Raw genomic sequence first — 22,302 nt, forward strand, 5'->3', positions numbered from 1 at the left:
TCAAGAATCAGTTTGGTGAAATATGTAAAAGGACGTGCAAAACATAAACCAACATGTATTAGAAACACGCTGTTATTGGCTTTGAACTATTTCAAATTAGGTCGCTTCACATTCCATATCTGTTGTAATAAGGAAATAAAATAAATACTAAATACAAACTGTAATAGCTTTATATTTATGATGTTTTCTGTCATTTGTTGTACATATTAGTAATCAGTAGACCAGTATATTCCAAATAAAACCAAAAATGTTAACCAATGGATAATTAAGCAGACCAGCTTATCTGTGCGTCGGTTACCTAAAGCAAACACTAAAAGAAAAACGTTGGTAAAATACCACACACAAAATGTTCCTAACAAAAAAACTTCCAAAAAGCTATCGTTCAATAAAGCAATGCTAATTTTCGAATATATTCATACCACTTCTTAAATAGATGTGTTATCGCCTAATATATTGACATCAAGTAGCTATAAAGCAAGAATACGACAGCTGTACACGTTAATGATGCCGATTGGTGAAATCGATAATATACATAAGGTTATTAACTAGGCCGACTGTTCAGAACTTTAACAAGTAATTAGCTTCGTGAACGAAATCGTTGTTAATTTTCAAATATTTTCTACCCTATTTCTAAGAAGATTTGAGACAACTGTTGCAGCTGTATTTGGTGTATTTAAATATGAGTTTATCATAAATAAGTTCACATTTGAATGGTAAATTAACTACAATATTGTTAGTCACTTCGTTAACATTCAGAGTATTGTGAACATTCGCTTCATTATGTTTTTGTTTCAAATAATACAATAATTGTCTGAGCTTATATATGTCAGATAATACACTTAGTACGTATTTAATTTTGAAGTAAAATATGCAAACATCGTACCTTCGTTTCCTTTCTAACACAAAAACAGTCCATTTTAGAGCTAAACCAAAATGTAAACCTATTCCGTTGCATACGAATGCAATAATGTTGCAGTATTTGGGACAGTTGCAGGCAGTAAACAAAATGAAGAATTATATTACAAATGTGTTCAATACAATTACGTTAAAACCAATTGCAGTGCATGAATTAATTGGTCTTTATCATTAAACAGCGTCTAATTTTTGTGTATCGGCGAATGATACTAAATACCAATAATTCCTTTAGGAATTGCAGTTGACCTTTCTTATTCAACGTCGTCACATATGTCACTGCTAAATGCCATTTAAGATGACTTGTTATCATGACTTCTTATTCAAAGGTAATTTAAGTTGCTTAATTAGATTGAGCTTGTATCGATATCAAAATTACAATAATAGAAGCTAAGCAGCCTTAAATTAAACCTGGTCCTGTTTAAAGACAAATCAATGATCCAGGCCAAAAATGCAATCAACGAGAAAAAAAGGAGAAACGGGCACTCAATGAAAGATTACAATTCAAATAGGCTGACAGCGAGAGACAGGCAGTCAACGAGAGAAACACAGGCCAAACATGCACACAGCAGCAGAAACAAGGAAAAAGGACACTTAATAAGTGATACACATGCCAAGCATGCACTCAATGAGAAAATATCAGGGTAAACATGAACTCAATGGGTAAAACACCGGCCAAATAGGCACTCGGCGAGAGGAAGATAAGCAAAGGTTAAACAGGCACTCAGCGAAACAATCCCCAGATTAAACAGGCACTCAACGACAGAGACACGGCATTTCAATACAACAAAAACACAACAAATAGTAAAGTATTATTGCCAATTATGGATGGGTACAGCCAAGTACGTCTAGTAAAAAGAAATACTGAGAGGCTAATAAATTTGCGAGCGTGCTTTCATGTACCTAGTTGATATTAGAGATTCCGCCTTACACAGTCAGTGAAAACTCATTAAGTATTCACTAAAATGTTAACAGTTTCCGAGAGCGCTTCATTCAACATAGTTGATGTTGCCTCTCACATTTGTCTTTTACTACATAGAGTGTTTGTAGTATTTGACATACATAAGAGATGTAGCATATTATTGAACGTGATCAAACATGCTACTCATTTATAATTTATTGAGGCAAACAATGTGACAACGTTTGATCGGAATTTTATAGAAAAAGTGCCCTTCAGAGTGTCAAGAAGTTGGTTTTTTACGTGTATACAGAATTTTGACCGACGTGACTGACATTCAAGCTTGACTTAGGAAAGTTGAGTGGAAATGAGACTTCTGAATTCTTCACGCGCTGTTTTGCATATTTGGCACAGTCATCTAGCATTTGAGCTCGCATAACGCAGTTCAAAATTGACATATATTTATTGTATAAAAGAGAACATGAAGTTGAATAAAAGCGTTTCGTCGACACTCGGGCAAGAAGGTTGGTGCTGGAAAATTGTTAAATCAGGCAAGTGTTGTCCATGTCATCGGTGAACATACAATAGCTCACCATGACCGGGTTGTACACTCTCTTTACGATTGTAAAGAAGTGTTGACCACGTCGTCATCGGTGAAAAGACAATAGCTCACCATGACTGGGCTGTATACTCTCTTAACAGATGTAAAGAAGAATTCAATGTCATATTAGAACAAAATGTGGTTTACAGGGCCTGTATATGTGGTTGGTCCTCTTGTCTAGAGTGGTATCCTATCAAATTCGGACATGTTATTTGCTTGCATGTCAACTGTTTTATTTGCAAGTCTATGTCAAGCAATTAGTTACTAAATGTCCCAAACTGCACGTTGAACAAAAACAGCCACCATCAACAAATCAGTCTTTTATTTTGACGTAAAAGATAACAGACTGTGCAAGAAAGCAAAACAATCATCGTTAATAGATATCGAACACAGGGTTGCCATGTAAACAGTATTTAATGAAATGAATATGTCTCTTTCAAAGAAAAACGTAAGGCAATAGAACATACAAAACGACCATCCGTGTCGTAGTGTTTGACCCGTCGTGATCAAATATGGTTCTGGACAAGATTTAATTATAGCAAACTGCTTTATAATGAACGGTGAAGCTAGGTAACTAGTGTTAATGTTTGATTATTATTAAGTATGTACTTCTTGTTTCATAAAAAGAGAAACCGCAAGAAATGCGGTAGGGAAGCATATGTTCTGCATAATTGTTCACGATGAATTCGTTGCATGTTTGAACAAATGACATAGCTTTTGATAGGATATAACCAAAGGTCAAATTTGACCTTCACTGTATAATAAAAAGGTAGCGTTTCATGGCATCGTGTTTAATAGGATTGGTTAAAATGTCAAACAAAGCGTGTTTTATTAGGCATTGTTGGCCTCGCAACCTGACGACGAACAAAAGGTGGTGGCAAAAGCAGTGACTGGCGTGTACACTTGAGAGAGAATTCAAAGCTACGCTAAAAAGATGTGTTTTTAACGGAATTAACACCTGAAGTTGATATGTCGTACGAACACTTTTGTACACTATCGGATGAGGTATTAAACCCTTTTTATTTTTGAACGGGTTCCATAAAAGCAATCCATATAACTATGGACAGAAGTCGTGGTTACAGAAATTGGATTCCAACCTGTTAAACTCATCATAGCACCGACATCTAAACAAAAGGATATTCATATTACTATTAGGTTTCTCGCTTCACATTGTAACTGCAGGATTATCATGTCTGCGATACATTGCACGAGACAGTTAACATATAGAATTTATGCTTAGACTTGTTGATTCTTTGCATGTACATTGTATCTGCAATTATATGTAATTAAATGGAAATCCTAGGTCAAATAAAATTCCGCAATCTCTACGGAGCAATCACAACTGCAATCACCGATAAAACAGCCTCTACATATCGACGAGCAAGATAACAAACTGACTATTTCTTTCAACGTGTTATAGTGTATGAATTGAAATATTTCTTATCATGAGGGAATATTATATAAGCTTTTTAAGAATAGGAAAACCATTGATAAAATATTTAGTTATAAATATTACTTCTATTAGTATGTTTATGTTGTGTTGACTGTTTGAACAAACGAATTACAGCAAAAAAGAGAATAAGGAAAGAAAAAAGCATAACAAATATGGCTAGCAGATATCTAACTCATGCAAACACATATTAGTGAAATGCAATTCAGCTTTGAAATAAAAGGCAAGTGAAAAAAATACGCATTTAAATATAGCGTATAGATAAAGGTATTTCCCTGAAACATAAAGCATGATGTTCCTATACAAAGTCAACAATTCTCTCTTTACTTCCAGCCTCGATTTGTTTTTTATCAGAGAATTGATATGCATTTCTGTGGACAAAGACATTTGTTTCACTCCAAGTGTTTGTACATTGTAAGAGCCCGTAAATGTTTGCTCGCAGGACATATGCAGGGTGTCGCACGGTTAACGTACGATGTCCGTATGATACTGAGGACACCTGGCGGCGAATTTGCGATGTCCGCACGGAGCCTGCAGGGCGTAACCTTTGTCGTAGGAGGTTTGTACGCCATCTTTGAGGATTCAATGTTACATAAACCGAGCTCCGCATGACTTGTCCGCGGTGTCCGTCCGGATATCATACGACTGCATCATCCAAAAGATCCCGTAGCCGAAATACTTAAAGCTACGATTATACGTAGACGGATTTTAAAAGTTTGAAGGAATCGTACGGATATTTGACAGAGGTATGTTGGCTTCTAAAGAACATTTATTGCAAATTAGTTCTTACATGTCACCAATGGTTTTGAATCCCCCTTTTGGAAATACAATATTCGTGTTTTGTATGATGTTTACATTTCACATTGGTTCCGTGGCGGCATTAAGCCATAATATAGCAGTATTTTTACCACTGAATCATTGTTATACTCCATTCTATATATGCTTTTGTATTTCTTATGTCAAGCTTATAGTTATGATAATCGTTTATCCAAATGGAAAAAAATCAATAAATTTTGAGATGGTACTGGTGGATTAAACTGTTTTAGTATAAGTTACAATGCCACATACGAACGCCTAATCATATTTCGTATGATTATAAAAAAATTTGTTTGTTAAATTCAAATTTTATAAATCTGCAAACTATTACCTGTTTCCGTAAAGCATGGCAAAGACAATCCATGTTATCCAAATTTATTTCCAAAAAAGCCTGGTTTCGTACATGTATGTTCACAACATTTAAGACAAATATTCTCGTCAGAATAGAGAAGATTTAAATTTATACCATAGAAGAAACAATCTGAACATACAAGTCGAGAGATAACAGTTCTACAGTTCTATTTTTCTTCTTTTTGAGTTATGTTTCTATACCGAGCTGAATATTGTCGCATAATGAAGCATTGCAAACAACTGCGCTCTATTCATACGGCAACCTATTATATAATTCTAGTATTGAAAAATAGAAACAGCTAACGCTCAGAATTATTAGTCAGAGGTTTCGATGTTTTATCTTGTTTCAAGGTTTATTTGCAATTAAATGGAAATATTCTCTGTCGACAAATTAGTTACTAAACGACACAATATTCCATAGAGGAACAGCCATGGTAAGTGGGCTTCGAGCGATTGTTTTGTAACGTTGTGTGACATTAAGCAGATATATTGACATTTACAATTTGTCCCCTAATTGACATGCATAACATTTTCGAAACGTTTACGAGCATTTATCGACTCATCAATGCTCCGTTGTATTATAAAATTGAAACTTCACAGGTTTTAACTAGCAGGGTTGTCTTTTATACCGAATTTTGTTTTGCATTTTATAAGTAAAGCTCGAAAACTACGCGACATTACATTCAATAAACAATTGAACTTTTCTCCCTTTCTCTCTGTATAAATGTATATATAACCAACTCTAGAAGGACGGAAATTAGTTTATGTATTTCATTGATGTATGCGCTTGTTCCTATGACCTTTATGCATTGAAAACATAGTTTTGACACTGTTTTTATCATGAGTAGACAATTTGAAAGGAAATAATTAAAGCCAGCTCTACAAACACTGTAAATCCAAGTGTTAAGTTTTAGAACATGATTTGAACACCCAAATGCAACAGATATTGAACGCGTCTTTTCGTTCAAAGAGTGTTCTAAACCTTAACAATACTGTTCAATAATTGAACATCATATTCAATATTTAACACTCCAAGTGTTAAAAATTGAACACCTCAAGTGTTCTATAAATTAACACCGGACGCGTTCAAATTGCATGCAACAGATATTGAACACTTAGAACACGTTCAAAGGCAAAGTGTTCAGCTTTGGAACACATAATGTGTTCAAAATTGAAGTTTTCGTAATCTTGACAAAATTGGAAGTGTTCAAATCATAACACCAGTGTTCAAATACATTTAACACCAGTGTTCAGATGGCATGGTTATAAAAGATTGAAATAAAACATATAGCATAAAAACAATTTTATTCAAAGGGATTGTTATAACAGACACAGACAAACGCTAAATGATATTTCAGAAATCATCACTCAACAAACGAAAATCCACATAAATGGCAAAAACTAATACTCAAACAATACTTTATAATTATTCACGCAGCTTGTTTTAATACATTTTACAATAAAATTGACAATTTCACTGTCCAGGCAACATACAGTGATACTGAAATGTTTCATTTATTAGTTAAAGGACAACAGGTTAAGCAGTCTATAATAAAGATCCAAAAAGTATATATTTTATAATATATTATATACACTGTATTTCAAAAATATATGACAATACATGACCAAATCTGCATATCCTTAGAATCAATTTTTTAGTATCACTATGGCATTAAAAACATAATGTGAAACATTTTGTAAGATAAATGTCAATTCAAAACCAAACAGTAACAAATTATTGTTCATTTGATGCCTCAAAAATCGGTATGATCAGTTTCGAGTGATACAATTATTTCTCTGACATGGACTAAGTGACATTCATTTGAAGCATTATGCAGCACAGTCCATTTTGACAACTTATGGTCGATACACAGTTCGTTGTTGACATACGAATATTGCCTTGATTTCAAATTCAAAGTTTAATAAGGCTCATGCAAATTCACATGTTTTTAAAAGATTCATGGTGAATAATTAAATGGAGATTGGGGAAAGACATACTTTTTACATTTGGAATAAAACCTAAAACAGCTATACAAATAACCATGAATATATAGAGAGCAATCATATAGAGGATAATTGTTTGTTTCAGTGTAAGATCATAATATATTTCACCTAGTGAGCAGCAAAAGTTATATTTTACGAGTGGCTTAGCGACGAGTGGTATATTCACTTTTGGTGTCCCAGCCGCGTGCATGCTGACACGTTTGTTTAGGTTTGTAGAATGGGCTAAACTTTCAAAACCTTCAGTTTGAATTATCTCCAATTGATATTTGCACTATTTTCAACATTGCCATATTGTTTATTTCACTAACCTATGTCTGTAAACCATCTGAAAGCATATAATAAATATATTCAAGGTTATTTTTATTGCTGTTATTAGATTATATATCGTTTATCAAAGTATTAGATGGCTTTGCATGTGTCCTGTCCTGGGCCTTGATTTTATCGAAGAGTGGTCTGATTTTCTTGCAAAAGAACTTAAATGTTTTAGATGTTTCTCTCAGAAAAAGTTCATTAACAATGAACTGTTGAAGGAAGCCCAGGAACATGACAATAGGTCCTGGGTAATCAATGTCAAAAACATAGTTTACAGCCAAAAGTTGTATAATATAAACCATATAGCAATCTCCATTACATTTTATGGTTACATCGTCTCTTGTGATGTAAGCACAGTTGACATCTCCTTTTAGGATCGTTAATGTAGGGGCTGTGCCGGTTTTCGATTTCTGCAAGACATCTATTTCTGTGTTCGCTTCACACTATAAAAATGAGGAACTCTGCATATCAATTTAACGAGTATGTTTCAAAATAATCATTCAACCATAGTTGACAGCAAATTCTAGTGATCAAATTATTGCTGTTCATTCTTAAAACAGCAACAAATGCCACCAGTTATTCCAACTTGGTTTCTGCCAATGCTATAAATATATATATAAAACATGTTGATGTATAATATGGTCAGAATTAAGACTCATTTCCTTAATTTAAGCTGTAATGTACTGAAAATTGCCATAATTACCAGGGGTTTCAAATGACTCAGCGGGTCTATTGTTGTAGGACTACCTGGATACTTTCTTACAGTCCCTTCTTCATATCATATGACAGGGTGTTCAAGTCCCCGCCTACTTTTACTACTTTTACTGTATGTATTAACTCTATGCATAAAAGGATTACCTCGCACACTTGAATTGTGGGTTGATGGCGTTTTGTGCCCTTCCCCCCCCCCCCGGTCAAACTTCGTCTCGCTGTCAATTAGCTGCAGGGATCCAAGGACAATACTCCAGATCTCATTTCGTTTCTGGAATGATGGAAGTTGAAATAATTTCTTTATCAATAAAAACATGCATTTATTTCCTTACCAGCCCTAATATGTTTTTGCAGAGACATGTGTATTAACGATGTAATAAGTCAACACTTTTGTCATTTAACCATTGAATACATTGTGAACAGACAAGAATGAGAGAATGTCCTATATATTTAATAGTTCTTTTTTACCTTTCCATCATCATCAGCATTCAATGCATCTGGCCCCAAAACCGTATCCATTAGCCTTTGAGTAGCCCGCACCAAAACTTCTGTGTTTTCTACAATGTCTGCAAATTTTCCCCCAAACATCTTCTTGAACTCATACAGCACCTTAAAAAGAACTTATGTTTGAAAAGGTGTACAAAACATTTAGACGAATACTTTGATCATGAACTTTTAAACTGCTATACGAATATTTTGCATGTTGTCTATTGTAATTTGAGAGCAGTAATTCATTTCAATACTAAAAGCACTTTATGTGTTATGGCACTAGCATTTTCACAACCAAGCAGATAAAAGGGCAAGGATGTTATAATAGACTCCCTGATGTTTTCTTTTTTAAATAAGTGATATAGCAATCACACTAACGATCTTGCCCAGCAGATCAGAACTACTTACATATTTTCCTTCTCCAAAACAAGGCACCGACTCAATGACACTCTTAAGGATGGCCGTATTTGTTTTCAACAGCTCACATCTGTATCTTCTAGTTTCATCTAGAGCAAGCAACTGAAAAACCAGGGTCATCCTTGTGATAACGTATTGTATGATTTTGAAATGACAGAAATGTATCAGCAATAAGACAACACATGTTTACATGTAAATCCAGACGTTATATCATCATTCATTTTCAGTAAAACGATCGAAGTCGATAATTTTATACTTTTCAATTTTATATGCGTTTTAACCATGCATGCAGTATCTGTTTGTTTGGAAAGTATGATTAAAAGTAAAAATTATGGTCTACAATTACCTTTCTTCTATTCCAATCTAACACTCTCTGTTACCCAGAATTCCATGAACCGGTTGCGCTATTTTTAGCTTTGGCTTTCTTTGTGATAACGGCTGGTGTGTTCAAGATTGGACGCGATTTGAACGCTGGTGTTCAAAAGTTTTAATTCAGTAAAAAGTTCGTTCAAATTACTCATTTTCAAGATCGTTTGTAAAATATGATATATTTAAATATAATTTACATCCACTTTAAAATCACCTGAACACATTTTAAAGGCAATCTTTATGTCAAGAATATTGTGTACACTTGAAGCGATAAGAATTTGAATACCAAAGTGAACACCCGATGCAAATTAATAATATGTTTACACTTATTTGAACACGTGTGTGTTAAGACTTGAACACTTGTACGTTGAAATGTCTAAAATTGAACGCGTCCGGACGCGTATACCGTCCGGTTAATTTGCAGTGAAGGTAGAATTGATTTCACCGTACCTTCGTGGGGACATAAGAACTGGGCAAATATTCAATACTCATCAAAATAAAATCACAGAATTACAATATCTGATTAAGGGAATTGAAAACGAAATTCAGGACAGGATCGTACATTATCGCTTTTGTTTTGCTCTTTGAATACCTAATTTTAAGGTATAGCATAAAGATATAATGTTGAGATTTTAAAAAATACCCTTTCTACCCAGATTTTATAACAAAACCTATTTTCAACAAGTGAACGTGATTTATTCCACGTGTCAACTGGGCAGTTTAAATACATTAAGGCAGTAAACACGACCATTGCTTACAATAACAGGAAGCATATTAACATAGACAGTTCTCTTAAATTGTGTGTATGCATAGCGATTGCGTTCTTTTAAGGTTAAAGCCATAGGTTGCAATATCAGTCAGAGATGGTGAAAATCATTTGCTTAAGGATATACTCACGAAATTGGTGCGTTGTAACCAAAGAATGGCATGACGTGATTTTTTTAGTGTAAAATCCGTGTACAAAAACACATTTAAACAAATTGTACCTGTCATAAGTTATAGCCCGGACAGCGTTTTTTGCAAATTCTAAATTGAAAAGGGGACGTAAAGTATTAATAATGTGTTGCCAAAGTCGACCTTGACCTGTATTTTACTGTGTTTACTGTTAAGGTGCACGATAAACTCGATAAATTCGTCGAACTTTTCCATGAGTTATTTTTCGGAGAAAATGAAACAAATATACACCGACCTACCACATGCTAATTTGAAAGGGGGGTCAACATTGGTAGTTTGTATTAAAAGTCCAACTTGACCTGTACTTTATGGTGTTGAATTTGTGTTCACACATATTTGAATTCGTTGCCCTTTCATGAATTTGTTATTATCTGTGCAAAACAAACAAACCGACCAACAAGCTCACTCCTATATACTTCCCAAACTGTATGTTGTATGGGTATACACACTTGATTTTCTTTAACATCTCTGACTGATACGGCCGCCTACGAATAAAGCATATACACTGATATCATCTAACTTTCTTGTTAAAGCATAACTTAGAAAAATAATTGCGTTAAGTGTACTTGGTTGTGGGTTTCCAACACGTTAGTTGACGATGGTATTAGAAACAACCAGCAAAATTAATACACATAAAGCATGCACAACGACATTGCGATACTAAACCTAGTTTCAGCATCATTTTAAGCACTTACTTTGTGAAACCAGCGACACGAAGATAGAAAAAAATAAACAAGTGCACGACTCAGAAAGTACATTCAAACTGAATACTGCGTAATTCATAAGAATGTCTATATAAACTGCATACTCCAAAGAAGGTCGGTCGGGCAACTTTTTTTTCCAAAAACGTAGACGTGCACGTAAAACAGTAAAAACATCTGTTTACCTTGTCAACAATGAAAAACATGGCGTCTTCGTGTTAATCAATGGTTTATTTAAATGTGTTTTATTATTATCATTATTTATAAAAAATGATTTCCACCTAAAAGTATGGTTTATTGTAAAACATTTTATCTAAGACATATTTATAATAAAGAATATTGCCCTAAATTTAATGCAGCCAGCCAGCGTTATTTCAAAGAAATACGGCGCTCATGAAAACAACACAAGGTTGATAACATGAAATGAACATTTTGAAGTCCAATTAACGCTCCCGTAGTTGCTCAAATTGAAACAAGCGCATGAGGACTTTTTATCTTAACACACAACTCTAAATCAATATAACCCCTTAAACTCTCCACTTCAATTGCATCTTGATTGGCACCAGTCTCACCTGAGTATGAGAACGTACCAGTCAACTGAATACATTGTAAAGGTTCAAACAAATAATTTAAAAGAGGCGAGTAGAGATTGTACACAAGCATCATACAATCAATACTCTAGCAAATGTATGAAGCACTGGGTTAATTTCTAATGAACTACGACGCGATATAAACATCGCTCTGCACGCAAGTACCTTTGTTCGTGTGTTGTAAAGAATATTGTCTAATTATCGATGGCTTGGCCTTATACTAATGCCATAAAGGTAAATTTGTACGTAAATAAATAACTTAATGGAAATATTGATTCCTGGCAAAAAACGTTTTAAGGTCAAAAACATTTATTAAAATAATAATAATATCACATAGAAGCCATGGTGTCATATATAATTCATAAATGACACAACAAGGTGGGTTCCTTGTGGATAGAATTTGTCTTGCACAATTATAATGTTGTTTGTTTCTGTTTATCAAATTGCAATACATTGTCCAAACTCGTCAGAAAATTGTATCCGTTTAAGACTGCGGCATAAATATCATCACGTTGACGCCAACTTCGACATGGCTTATTGTACTAAGAGTACAATTATCAATTATTTTGAAGTAATTGTGAGGACGAAAATTCATGAACTAGTTTAAACCGAAGCTAGCTCCTGTTTCACTGACATTTCCAAGGCTTTTACCCAAACAGTTGCTGATAAATATAGCTTATACATGTGTGGTATGACTGTGTTGTTATGTACGTTGTGCGGTTCTCGTTTTATATAGGCTTGAATTTGACATTGGGTCTTTAAACAAATTGTATCTTTATTGTTTGCTACTGGGCTTGTCATAATCTCCTTCAATGTGATGTCCTTAAAGGTGCAAACACAATTTCTTCTATTACGAAAGTAAATGGGCTGGATTTAATTTTTATAAGTTTGTTATAGGTGTTTGCATTGTTCTTTTTCATTTGACGTCACATACTTTTGTTCATCATAACATGACACGTGTCAATCAACACTCATTGTCAACACACTCAGTGCAAGAAAGCAAGGCAAGAACAGAAGTATAATTATGTGTTGTCTTCAAAGACACCCAACACAAAGAGACAGTGGAGGTCTTTCGCAAAAATCTGGGCACCAAGAAAACGGGGCTGTTCATGCATGACCAGTTTCCACCAGATGTTATCTTACAGAGGATAAAGCTGATACCTATCATGCTGAAGGCCAGACAAGGCGGAAAAGAGTCGTATATCAAGTACAATAAGCTGTATATCACGGGAGCAGTGTATACCAAAGGCCCGTATGGGAACGTGGACTAGGATGAAAAGGTGGGTAATGTGAAAGTAGGAGTATGGAACACTGGGAGGTTAACAGTATTCAATCGCGATCAATTTCTCTAAGTTGATGTTACTATATTTATGGTTCTCTACGTAGAATGATTCCCATAGAGTGACCACGTTTGATTGGAATTTTATGGCCATCCAGAGTGTCAAAAAATGATGTTATTAGTTAAACGTGTAAGCTTGTTTTTGACTGACGTGACCCACATTCCTTGTCTCAAAGCAAAAGAAAGTATTGAGGAAATTGAGTAGAAGATGGGACTTTTTAATTTTTCACGCGTAAATATGCATACTTGAAAAAACTTGAAGTTTCATGAAATCAAGTTCCCTGAAGACTTGAACGAACATGATGACTTGTATCAAGCCCAAGTGTTGACCACGTCATCAGGCAAAGTATTGACCCTATTGATCGGTTGACGGACAAAAGCTCACCATAACTGGAAGGTGCATTTACTCTCATTACTGATGTGAGGTAGAGCTAGAAATAGTCATTAACGGACTTAACACCATTATATGTCCGGATTTGTCCGGTACATTTTTTTATATTTGTACATTATCAAATAAGGCTTTAAAATTGTGTTTCCCTGTTTAGAGCTAGTATTACAAAAGCCATATAAGTATTATCAAAGAAAGAAGTCCTGGTGACCAATATGTTAAACACTACAATGGAGCGGTTTTTATAACCTGCAATTAAGTGTTAAAGAAATGTTAAGTAATAAGATTATTTTTACATCCCATTATCATGTACGATGATACTATGTGTATAAAGCTCTGTAAGACACAGTCAATAAAAGTGAAGTAAATTCATACTTGTTATCGGCTTGTATGTAAATCTTCGCTTGCGCTTATTTACAATTCAATGGAAATCGTATGTCAAGCAATTAGTTACTAAATGCCACAATCTCCACGTTGGACAGCAACAGCCATAATTAACAAAACAGCCTAACTACTCGTATTTTGACGCGAACGATAATGTTTTGCTTTGATATCAACGCTGCGTGTCTTACCAGTAAGGGGATAATGGCACGACTGCTTTAAACTGTTTAACATATTATAATATTAGGACAAGACAAAAACTAATACGTCTACTTTTTGTGTCGATAGTTTAATTGTTTTAAAATTACAAGCAATATATATATGTTCTTTGCAAAAAAATTATATAACGTAGCAAATATTCATTTCGGCTTCTTAAATATCTCACGTCCAGGCCTCATCCATACAAGTTTACTTTTGTAACATCTCAACCTAAAACCGCATGGAAATGATATTCCCAAATTCGCATTATTTCAAGGGTTATTGTTGAGAAAACGCAACGTTCTCCGAATACATGACTAGTTGATTGCCGCTTAGTTTGTTAATGCTGGTGGGAAAACACACCTTGTAGAAGGTGTTTGAATGTACCAAACAATGTGGCATTCATGTCATTGTAAACTATTTCTATTCCATACTATAGATAAAGGACTTTCCCGGAAACTCGTGATAATCAGTAAAGACATACTGTACAAAATTTAACTTTGCGCACAACCACAATACAACTACAAAGATCAAACTAATCAAGTAAACTGCGTTTGAGTGAATCGATTTTTACATTGCTTTGAACAATTACACACATAAACACATTGGGTTTATCTGAATGTGACAACATTTGAAGACGTTTACTAGTTAAATTATATCAAATCATCGATTAATCTTTAATTTATTCCGTGGATTTGTTTGTCAATTAAACGACTGCGTGATAATTGATAACTTTGTCGTACTCAGCTATCGAATATCAGTAATAATAATTATTATAGAGAAAGAGAGACTGTATTTCGATAAAGCAGTGTTGTTGTTTTTGTTTTTGTTTTCAAGAATTATAACTCATGTCGTTTTATGACAGTAGTACAACATATTTTCTACAGAAATTGGCATGTTTCATTGCGAAAAAAACACTAAACGGAAGAATTCTTTTTTTATAGTAGTTTCAAAAATATGAGTCCACTGGTGAATAAACCATACTATATCTCAAACTTACACTTCTCCCACCATATAGCGAAAGGGGCAATCTTAATATGTGTACCACATCGGGTGTCTAGTGGATGCTTTAACATTCATACATGCATTAGGTTGATCTATCATTCGATCAACTGTGTTGATGTAATGTTTGAACAAGCAAGATCATATTGGGTACTAGACTATATTTTAGTAATCTGTTTAATGACGTACAATGAAGCCATGACTAAGTAGTTATTGTTATTGTTAGAATATTAACAAGTATTCCTTCTTTTTCTTAAAAAGAGAAACCGCAAAGACGTTTAATGAAGATTGGGAAGCAGATGATCTGCTGAATTGTTCACGATGATTTCTTTTCATATTTAAACAAACGATCTCTTTTCGATAAGACATTACCTAATTCAACTTCGACCTCTCCAGTATAATAACAAGAGGGCATTGATGGCCCTAAAACGCTCAGCTAAGCAAAGGGCCTCAACTCTGTGATAAAAGCATTAAAAATGTTGCAATTTAAACATATCTTTACTGATGACAATGCCTTGTTTTATATTTGTAAAAGGTCATGCAATGAAGCTACCTGTAAAGTTTCATTGAATTTGGCCTGGTAGTTTCAGAGATTTTTTTAAAGCAAAACAGTAAGTCGGCCATTTTGTTGCTGTTGTTGTTGATCAATCTCAATGCCTGTATTTTTAGAGGGTCATGCAATGAAGCTTCCTGTAAAATTTCAGTGAATTTAGCCTGGAAGTTTCAGGGGAGATGTTTTTTTAAAGCAAAACAGTAAAAGTTGGCCAGATTGCTGTTGTTGCTGATCAATCGCAACCCCTGGTTGTATATTTGTAGAGGGTCACCAAAGGAAGCCTCCTGTAAAGTTTCATTGAATTTGGAGTGGAAGTTTCAGAGGAGATGTTTTAAGCAAAACAAGAAGTCAGCCATTATGTTTTTGTTGCTGTTGTTGTTTCTGTTGATTAATCGTGAGCCCTTGTTGTAATCTGTAAAGGGTCACCCAAGGAAGTTTCCTATAAAGTGTTATTGAATTTGGACTGGTAGTTTCAGAGGAGATGTTTTTAAAGCAAAACTGGAAGTCGGCCATTTTGTTGTTGTTGTTGTTGTTGTTGTTTATCAATCGTGACCCCTTGTTTTATTTTTGTAGAGGGTAACCCAAGGAAGCTTTCGATGAATTTTCATTGAATATGACCATATAGTTTTTGAGGAGATGTTTTTTTAAAGATATTGTTCACGAACGGATGGACGGACGGACTGACGGAAGAACGACGGACAAAGACTGAGCACAATAAGTCACGTTGAGCACTTCGTGCTCTGGTGAGCTTAAAACCCAAGCTTTTCATTTAATCTAGATTTATAGGATTGGTTAGAAAAAGCTAACCGTGACTGGCGTATGCACTTGCTACTGATATCAGGAAGAATTCTAAGCTACGCAAAAAGGGTATAATTTTAACGGAATAATCACCGTTTTACCAGGAGTTAATATGACGTAAGTACTCTTTTGTACATAACCAAATAAAGGCTTTTAACCTCCTTACCTCTTTTAAACCGATTACACAAAAGCATTTCATATAAGTATTGACAGACTTAAGTTATCCTTGTTTCAGAAATTCGAATCTGTTAAGCTCAAGAATTGCACCGACACTTCATCATGTAATAAAGTGTTATACGAAACTTATATTACTATTGTGTTTCTCGTTGCATCTTGTGCAAACTACACGATTGACATGTCTGCAATTCATTGCAAAATACAGTTAACAGATAGACAATAAAGAAGATATGTTCAGACTTGTTGTTTCCTTGCATGCACATTACATCTGCTATGATGTGCAATTAAATGGAAATCCTAAGTCAAACAAAATGCCGCAATCACTACGGGGGAAACTACAGCAATCACCGATAAACCATCCTCTCCAAATTGACGAGCTAGATAATAAACTATGCAGCAAGGCAGAACAAACGGCGTTAGCAGACATCTTACTCACGTTGTCATGCACACAAATTAAAGTTAAATGTAAATCAGCTTTGAAATAAAAGACTGGTGAAAAAACACGCATTTAATTCAAAGTAGAGATAAAGAGAATTTCCCTGAAACGTTTAGCCAGTTGCATGCATGTGCATCCTGTTCCTATATACAAAGGGGACATTTCTCTATTTAAAGCGAGCTAAGATAATAAAATCAAATTATATTTACATGCAAAAATGTATATCCATTACTGTGAACAAAGACCTTCGTTTAACTCCAAGTGTCAATGGGCGGACGTATGGGCAGACGGAAGGGATGACTGACGACGGACAGACAGACAGACGAGATTTTTTCTGCAAAATTGCACGTCCGTACGGAAAGCATTGATTCTTGCGACAATCGTACGGATGTTTCGAACTCGTAGAGAACTCGGTGAAATTGTTTCGCCGAGCACTCGACTCTTTCCTTGCCGACCTCGTAGAACTTTTCGAAGTCGGGAGCAGCTACAATGGCCCCGATAAAGCTCGTACTGGATTCGTACAATGTCCACGCAGATTTTCAACACTGCGAGGCCCGTACAAACTAGCTGGTGTTCTCCCGACTATTGAACGGTGTCGAATGGTCAACGTACGTACCGTGCGGGCTTTGTGCGACATCCTTGGGGATTCAATGTTATATAAAACCGAGCTCCTTCAGAGATCCACACAACTTCTCTGCGATGTCCGTATGAATTGTCATAAGATTACATCCTCCAAAAGACCGTAGGCTTGTGACCAGAAGCTACGATTGTACAGAGAATGTACGTATTTTTGTAGAATCGTTATAAATCGTAAGGACATCGCGCGGATATGTGACTGAGGCATTAGGGCGTATTTCGTTCAACTTGGCTTCTTGATTACTTTGCATGAAAACCTAGTCTTAGGCCTATATCCAACCCACCAGCGTTGGTGAATCCCACTTGTGGTAACGCGACGTTTACACCTACACTTTACACTGGTTGTGTAGCTTTGTTACCTCGGAACCAAAGAATCCTTGTTGTACTCAACTCATTATAAGTCATTGCATTTGTTATAATAAGCTTATAGTCATACTGATTATCTTATAAGTTTCAGTAACCGAATGGAAAAACTAAATACATCTTTAGATAAAACTGATGAATAAAACCGTTTGAAGTGTATACCAAGTTACAATGTCACATACGAACACTTGTGCCGAAACATAATTTGCATATAACCCAAATCTATAAAGCTGAAAAATATTACCTTTTTCCGTATTGCATGGCAAAGACAGTCCATGTAATCCAAACTTATTTCCCAATAGTCGAGGTAATTACAAGTCTTTTTTACAACAAATAAAAAACTAAAGGTCAATGTCAAATGTTAAATGATATCTTGAAGAAAAATTCAAAATATTATTTGTCAAGAAATAACTGATCCAAGTCCAATTTCTTTACTGAGCTGAAAAATGTCGCATAATAAAGCAATGCATAGAACTGCATCCTATTCATACGGCAACTCAGAGACAATACTAGTAGTAAAAACTTGAGACAATTAACGCTTAGAATTATTATGGAGTTTTATCTTGTTGCTAGGTTTTATTTGCAATTAAATGGAAATATTCTCTGTCTGCCAATTAGTTACTAAATACCACAATTTCCATAGAGGAACAAGACAAACAGCAATGCTCAGTGGACTTCGAGTGTTATGTAACGCTATGTGTCATTCAGCGAATATAGTGTTATAGCAAATTGTACACTCTTAATATTTGACATGCATTTGACATGTGGGGAAGGTTTTCTTGCATTTACCTACTCGTCTAGCCTCTGTTAAAATATGAAGTTGAAACTACGAAGGTTTAAATAATAAGGGTAGTTTGCCTTTCTTTAACACTAACTTCGTTTTTGCATACATGAGGTTATCTAAACGCTATGCGATATCATATCCAATTAACTTGAGCTTTTTTTCCTTTTTGTATATATTTACATGAGTTACGGCGTAGGAGTGATATAAACCAATACAATAGTTTGCAAATTAAACAAGTGTAATAACTATGCAATTTAAGTAACCGCACCACAGAAAAGTGTAGGTATACGCGCTGTCAAAATTGTAAACAAACATGTAATTGACACTTGGTTCAAAATATGTACTCTCGGTGTCAACAATATCAGCTCCACGATTTTACGAATGGTAAAAATGTTGGGCGTTATCTACTCTCTAATCATAGCGCCAGAACATACCTAGTCCTGAAATTTCCTGCTAACCAAATTATGAACAAAATCGGTACATAAGAACATTGCATCTTCACATAAATTAAAACCAACAAGAGGAAATATCCAACACCTTGTACGCCAGTGAAAATAGCTTCCATGCAAAATGCTCAATCTAGGCAGTTCGCCAGCGATGCTCAAGTTAACAAAGGCACTATTCCAACATCAAATCTCACTGTTTCTGGTGAATTTTAAAACATTTTTGGTGCTTCAATTCACGGAGGTAATATCCATGTGTACATCCATTAAAATGACAAAAGTCCATGAGCTAGAAAGCAAATTCGCATATTTAAAGAGACAGTGACAATGACTAAAGGTCTTTTCAAACTTTATTCTATGTATACACTCGCGTGTTTACTGATGACGACACACAGTTATGCTACTCCTTTTATTATCGATTTAATTGATTTAAATGCATTGAAGTATACAGTATTGTTGTTTTTAAGTGAAACTTTTGAAAATTGGTTTTTACTTGAGAACTGATAAATGTTTTTTATTGGAAATAAAATGCTTTCATGTGGGACTGTTTTCTTTTTTGTGGATGAAACAGCCTATGACCACAATGCATTTAAAAAGAAGTTTAAAACCTATGGCCTCCTAAATGAACACTGTTTCAAACATGATTAGATTATATGTGTGCATACTTTGAACCTTTACTTGGGCAAGCTTTGCCAGGTTTGTATGAGTTGTCGTACCATGAGCACTCATTAAATTCCTGGGCCAAAATTCAACACCCAAAAATTAAAATCTTTTTATAGCACATTAACGTGCTATGAATATAAGAGAATTGCTGGACTGAAAATAGTTGGAAGTCATGAAACACATATTCTATAGGTGTTAACATATAATTGGTCAAAATAAACTTTATATAATTGATATAAAAACATATATATATAATATAGCATGTACAAGTTTAGATGTTACCAGTCCCAAGGTCGATATCAGGACGAAATTATATATAGAGGCTGGATGTATTCATTCGCAAGACTGGTGATGTCTGTATCTTATCGTTGAGTACTTTATAGTTGGCATTTGTTTGCTTAATACTTTATTGTCTTGATGCTGTCATCTATCGGGCTTGTATGCTGAGATTTGCTCTTCTTGACAAATGTAATGATAAGTGTAAGGAAAAAGTTTCGTAAAACCGGTTTACCACCCATCTCCAGAAAAGTCCTTATTTCAATAACCGTTTTAAGGTGGTTACTCCAAAACGATTTGAGTGGCATTTGAAATGTAGCAATTAGGGACCATTCCTGTTTTCCCTATTTTAAGCTGGTTACCAAAATTTACACTGATTGTTTAATATTCAATCTGTGTTTGATGGTTTGTATGTGTCTAGTTTATTGTATGTAAGGCTCCCAAATTGATCAGTCTTCACATTCAAATTTAAATTCACGGCATTGAATTGGTATTACTTAAGCTATCTACGCTAATAACCAGGGATTGTTTTTCAGATGTATTTGAGTGCATCCCTCACTGATATATTTTATAAACATGGGTGTTGTGTGATCTTTGGAGAGTGCCGGGCAAAGTTAGTAGCACATATTTAACAAAACAAGAGGGCCATGATGGCCCTAAATCGCTCACCTGAGTAAAAGAGTTTAACCTTTGTTATCAATATAGCTTGATATTTGTTCGCAACGAATATTGAAAAACATACTGGTCAAACATGTTGCCTGGATAATCACTGACAGGACTTGTCACAGTTGCCTACACACTGAAAGGACTTGCCACAGTTTCCTGCACACTGACAGGACTTGGTGATTGACTGCACACTGACAGGACTTTGATTAGTTGCCTGCACACTGACAGGACTTGATAATTGACTGCACACAGACAGCACTTGGTACAGATACCTGCACACTGACAGGACTTTTTTCAGTTGCCTGCACACTGACAAGACTTCGTTCAATTGCCTGCACACTGAAAGAACTTTTAGTATAGATACACAAACAACAAACAGTGTACCATACCATAAAATCAATAAAACTGCCTTAAGCTCTAAAAATAATATCAGCTTATATAACTTATTCAGCATATTGCTTCTTCCATCTAGGACAACATCACCGTCCTTCAAATGCTGAAAATCATGTTTTCCTTTATATAAGGCTTATTCACTATCCACACAAAAGATAAGATTGTAGCTTAGAATAATCTATATGAAGTTTACAATAATCTACATGAAGTTCAATGGAAAAGTCTGATTATTAAATTTATCATTAAGTAAAAATGAAATTTCTTCTAACGAATAAAGTGTATAATAATTGTTTGAATCTATGAACCTAAAAAAAGAACAATACTTATCTTAGAAGTGACTATGTTGAAGACGTAATACAATTTAAAATATATTCCCTTGTTGCTAAAAATAGAAAGTAGTGGAATCTCCAACAAAAAGGCAGATAATATAGGAAGACTTGCTGCCCTTGCTTCAAAGGTAAACTTTACATAACTATCAGATTTCAACAAAATGTATTTATAATGAACTTGTAACCCATGGGGTCAGGCCAATTTTTCTCCAGGGGCATAATTTGAATAAACATGGTAGATAACCAATAGACAATGTTACACACCAAATGTTTAAGCACTAGGCCTCATAGTATTTGCCAAAAAAAGTTTTGTCATTTTTCGGTTGCCAATTTTGAAAAAGCAAGGATCACTCCTATGAAGTTTCATTAAAATTGTCCAAGGGGTTTAGGAGAAGATGATGATTTTAACCAATTGTTGACACTTTTCCTTCAGGATACCATGGCAACCAGAGTTCTGCATGGAATTCATTTCTTTAAACATTTTTGAAAAAGAACCAACCAAGGATCATTCCTATGAAGTTCTATTAACATTGTCCAAGGGGTTTAGGAGAAGATGATGATTATAACCAATTGTTGACGCTTTTCCTTCAGGATACCATGGCAACCAGAGTTCTGCATGGAATTCATTTTTTTGAACAATTTTGAAAAAAAGCTCCAACCAAGGATCATTCCTATGAAGTTTCATTAAAATTGTCTAAGGGGTTCAGGGAAAGATGATGATTATAACCAATTGTTGACGCTTTTCCTTTCGGTTGCCATGGCAACCTCAGTTCAGCATGGAATTCATTTCTATGAACAATTTTGAAAAAGCACCATCCAAGGATCTTTCCTATGAAGTTTCATTAAAATTGTCCAAGGGGTTTAGGAGAAGATGATGAGTATAACCAATTGTTGACACTTTT

The 22,302-nt window shown here is 34.8% G+C and overlaps 1 protein-coding gene across 6 annotated transcripts in view; it reads right to left on the reverse strand.

The window, feature by feature from the left end:
* Positions 1-18,128, reverse strand: part of LOC128204056 (calmodulin-A-like) — a 35,123-nt gene extending 16,995 nt beyond the window's left edge. For 3 of the 6 annotated variants that reach the window (XM_052905393.1, XM_052905389.1, XM_052905388.1), the window contains exon 1: positions 5,009-5,144. In XM_052905393.1, coding sequence (XP_052761353.1) covers positions 5,009-5,041 — 33 coding nt within the window. In that variant the 5' untranslated portion in view covers positions 5,042-5,144. Of the gene's footprint in view, positions 1-883; positions 936-5,008; positions 5,145-18,090 lie in introns of those variants that run through there. The other 3 variants (XM_052905391.1, XM_052905392.1, XM_052905390.1) reach the window with 3 other exon arrangements.
* Between the last annotated feature and the right edge of the window lie 4,174 nt (positions 18,129-22,302).

Source organism: Mya arenaria, chromosome 10, assembly GCF_026914265.1.
Source record: "Mya arenaria isolate MELC-2E11 chromosome 10, ASM2691426v1".
NCBI classification, from domain to species: Eukaryota; Metazoa; Mollusca; class Bivalvia; order Myida; family Myidae; genus Mya; species Mya arenaria.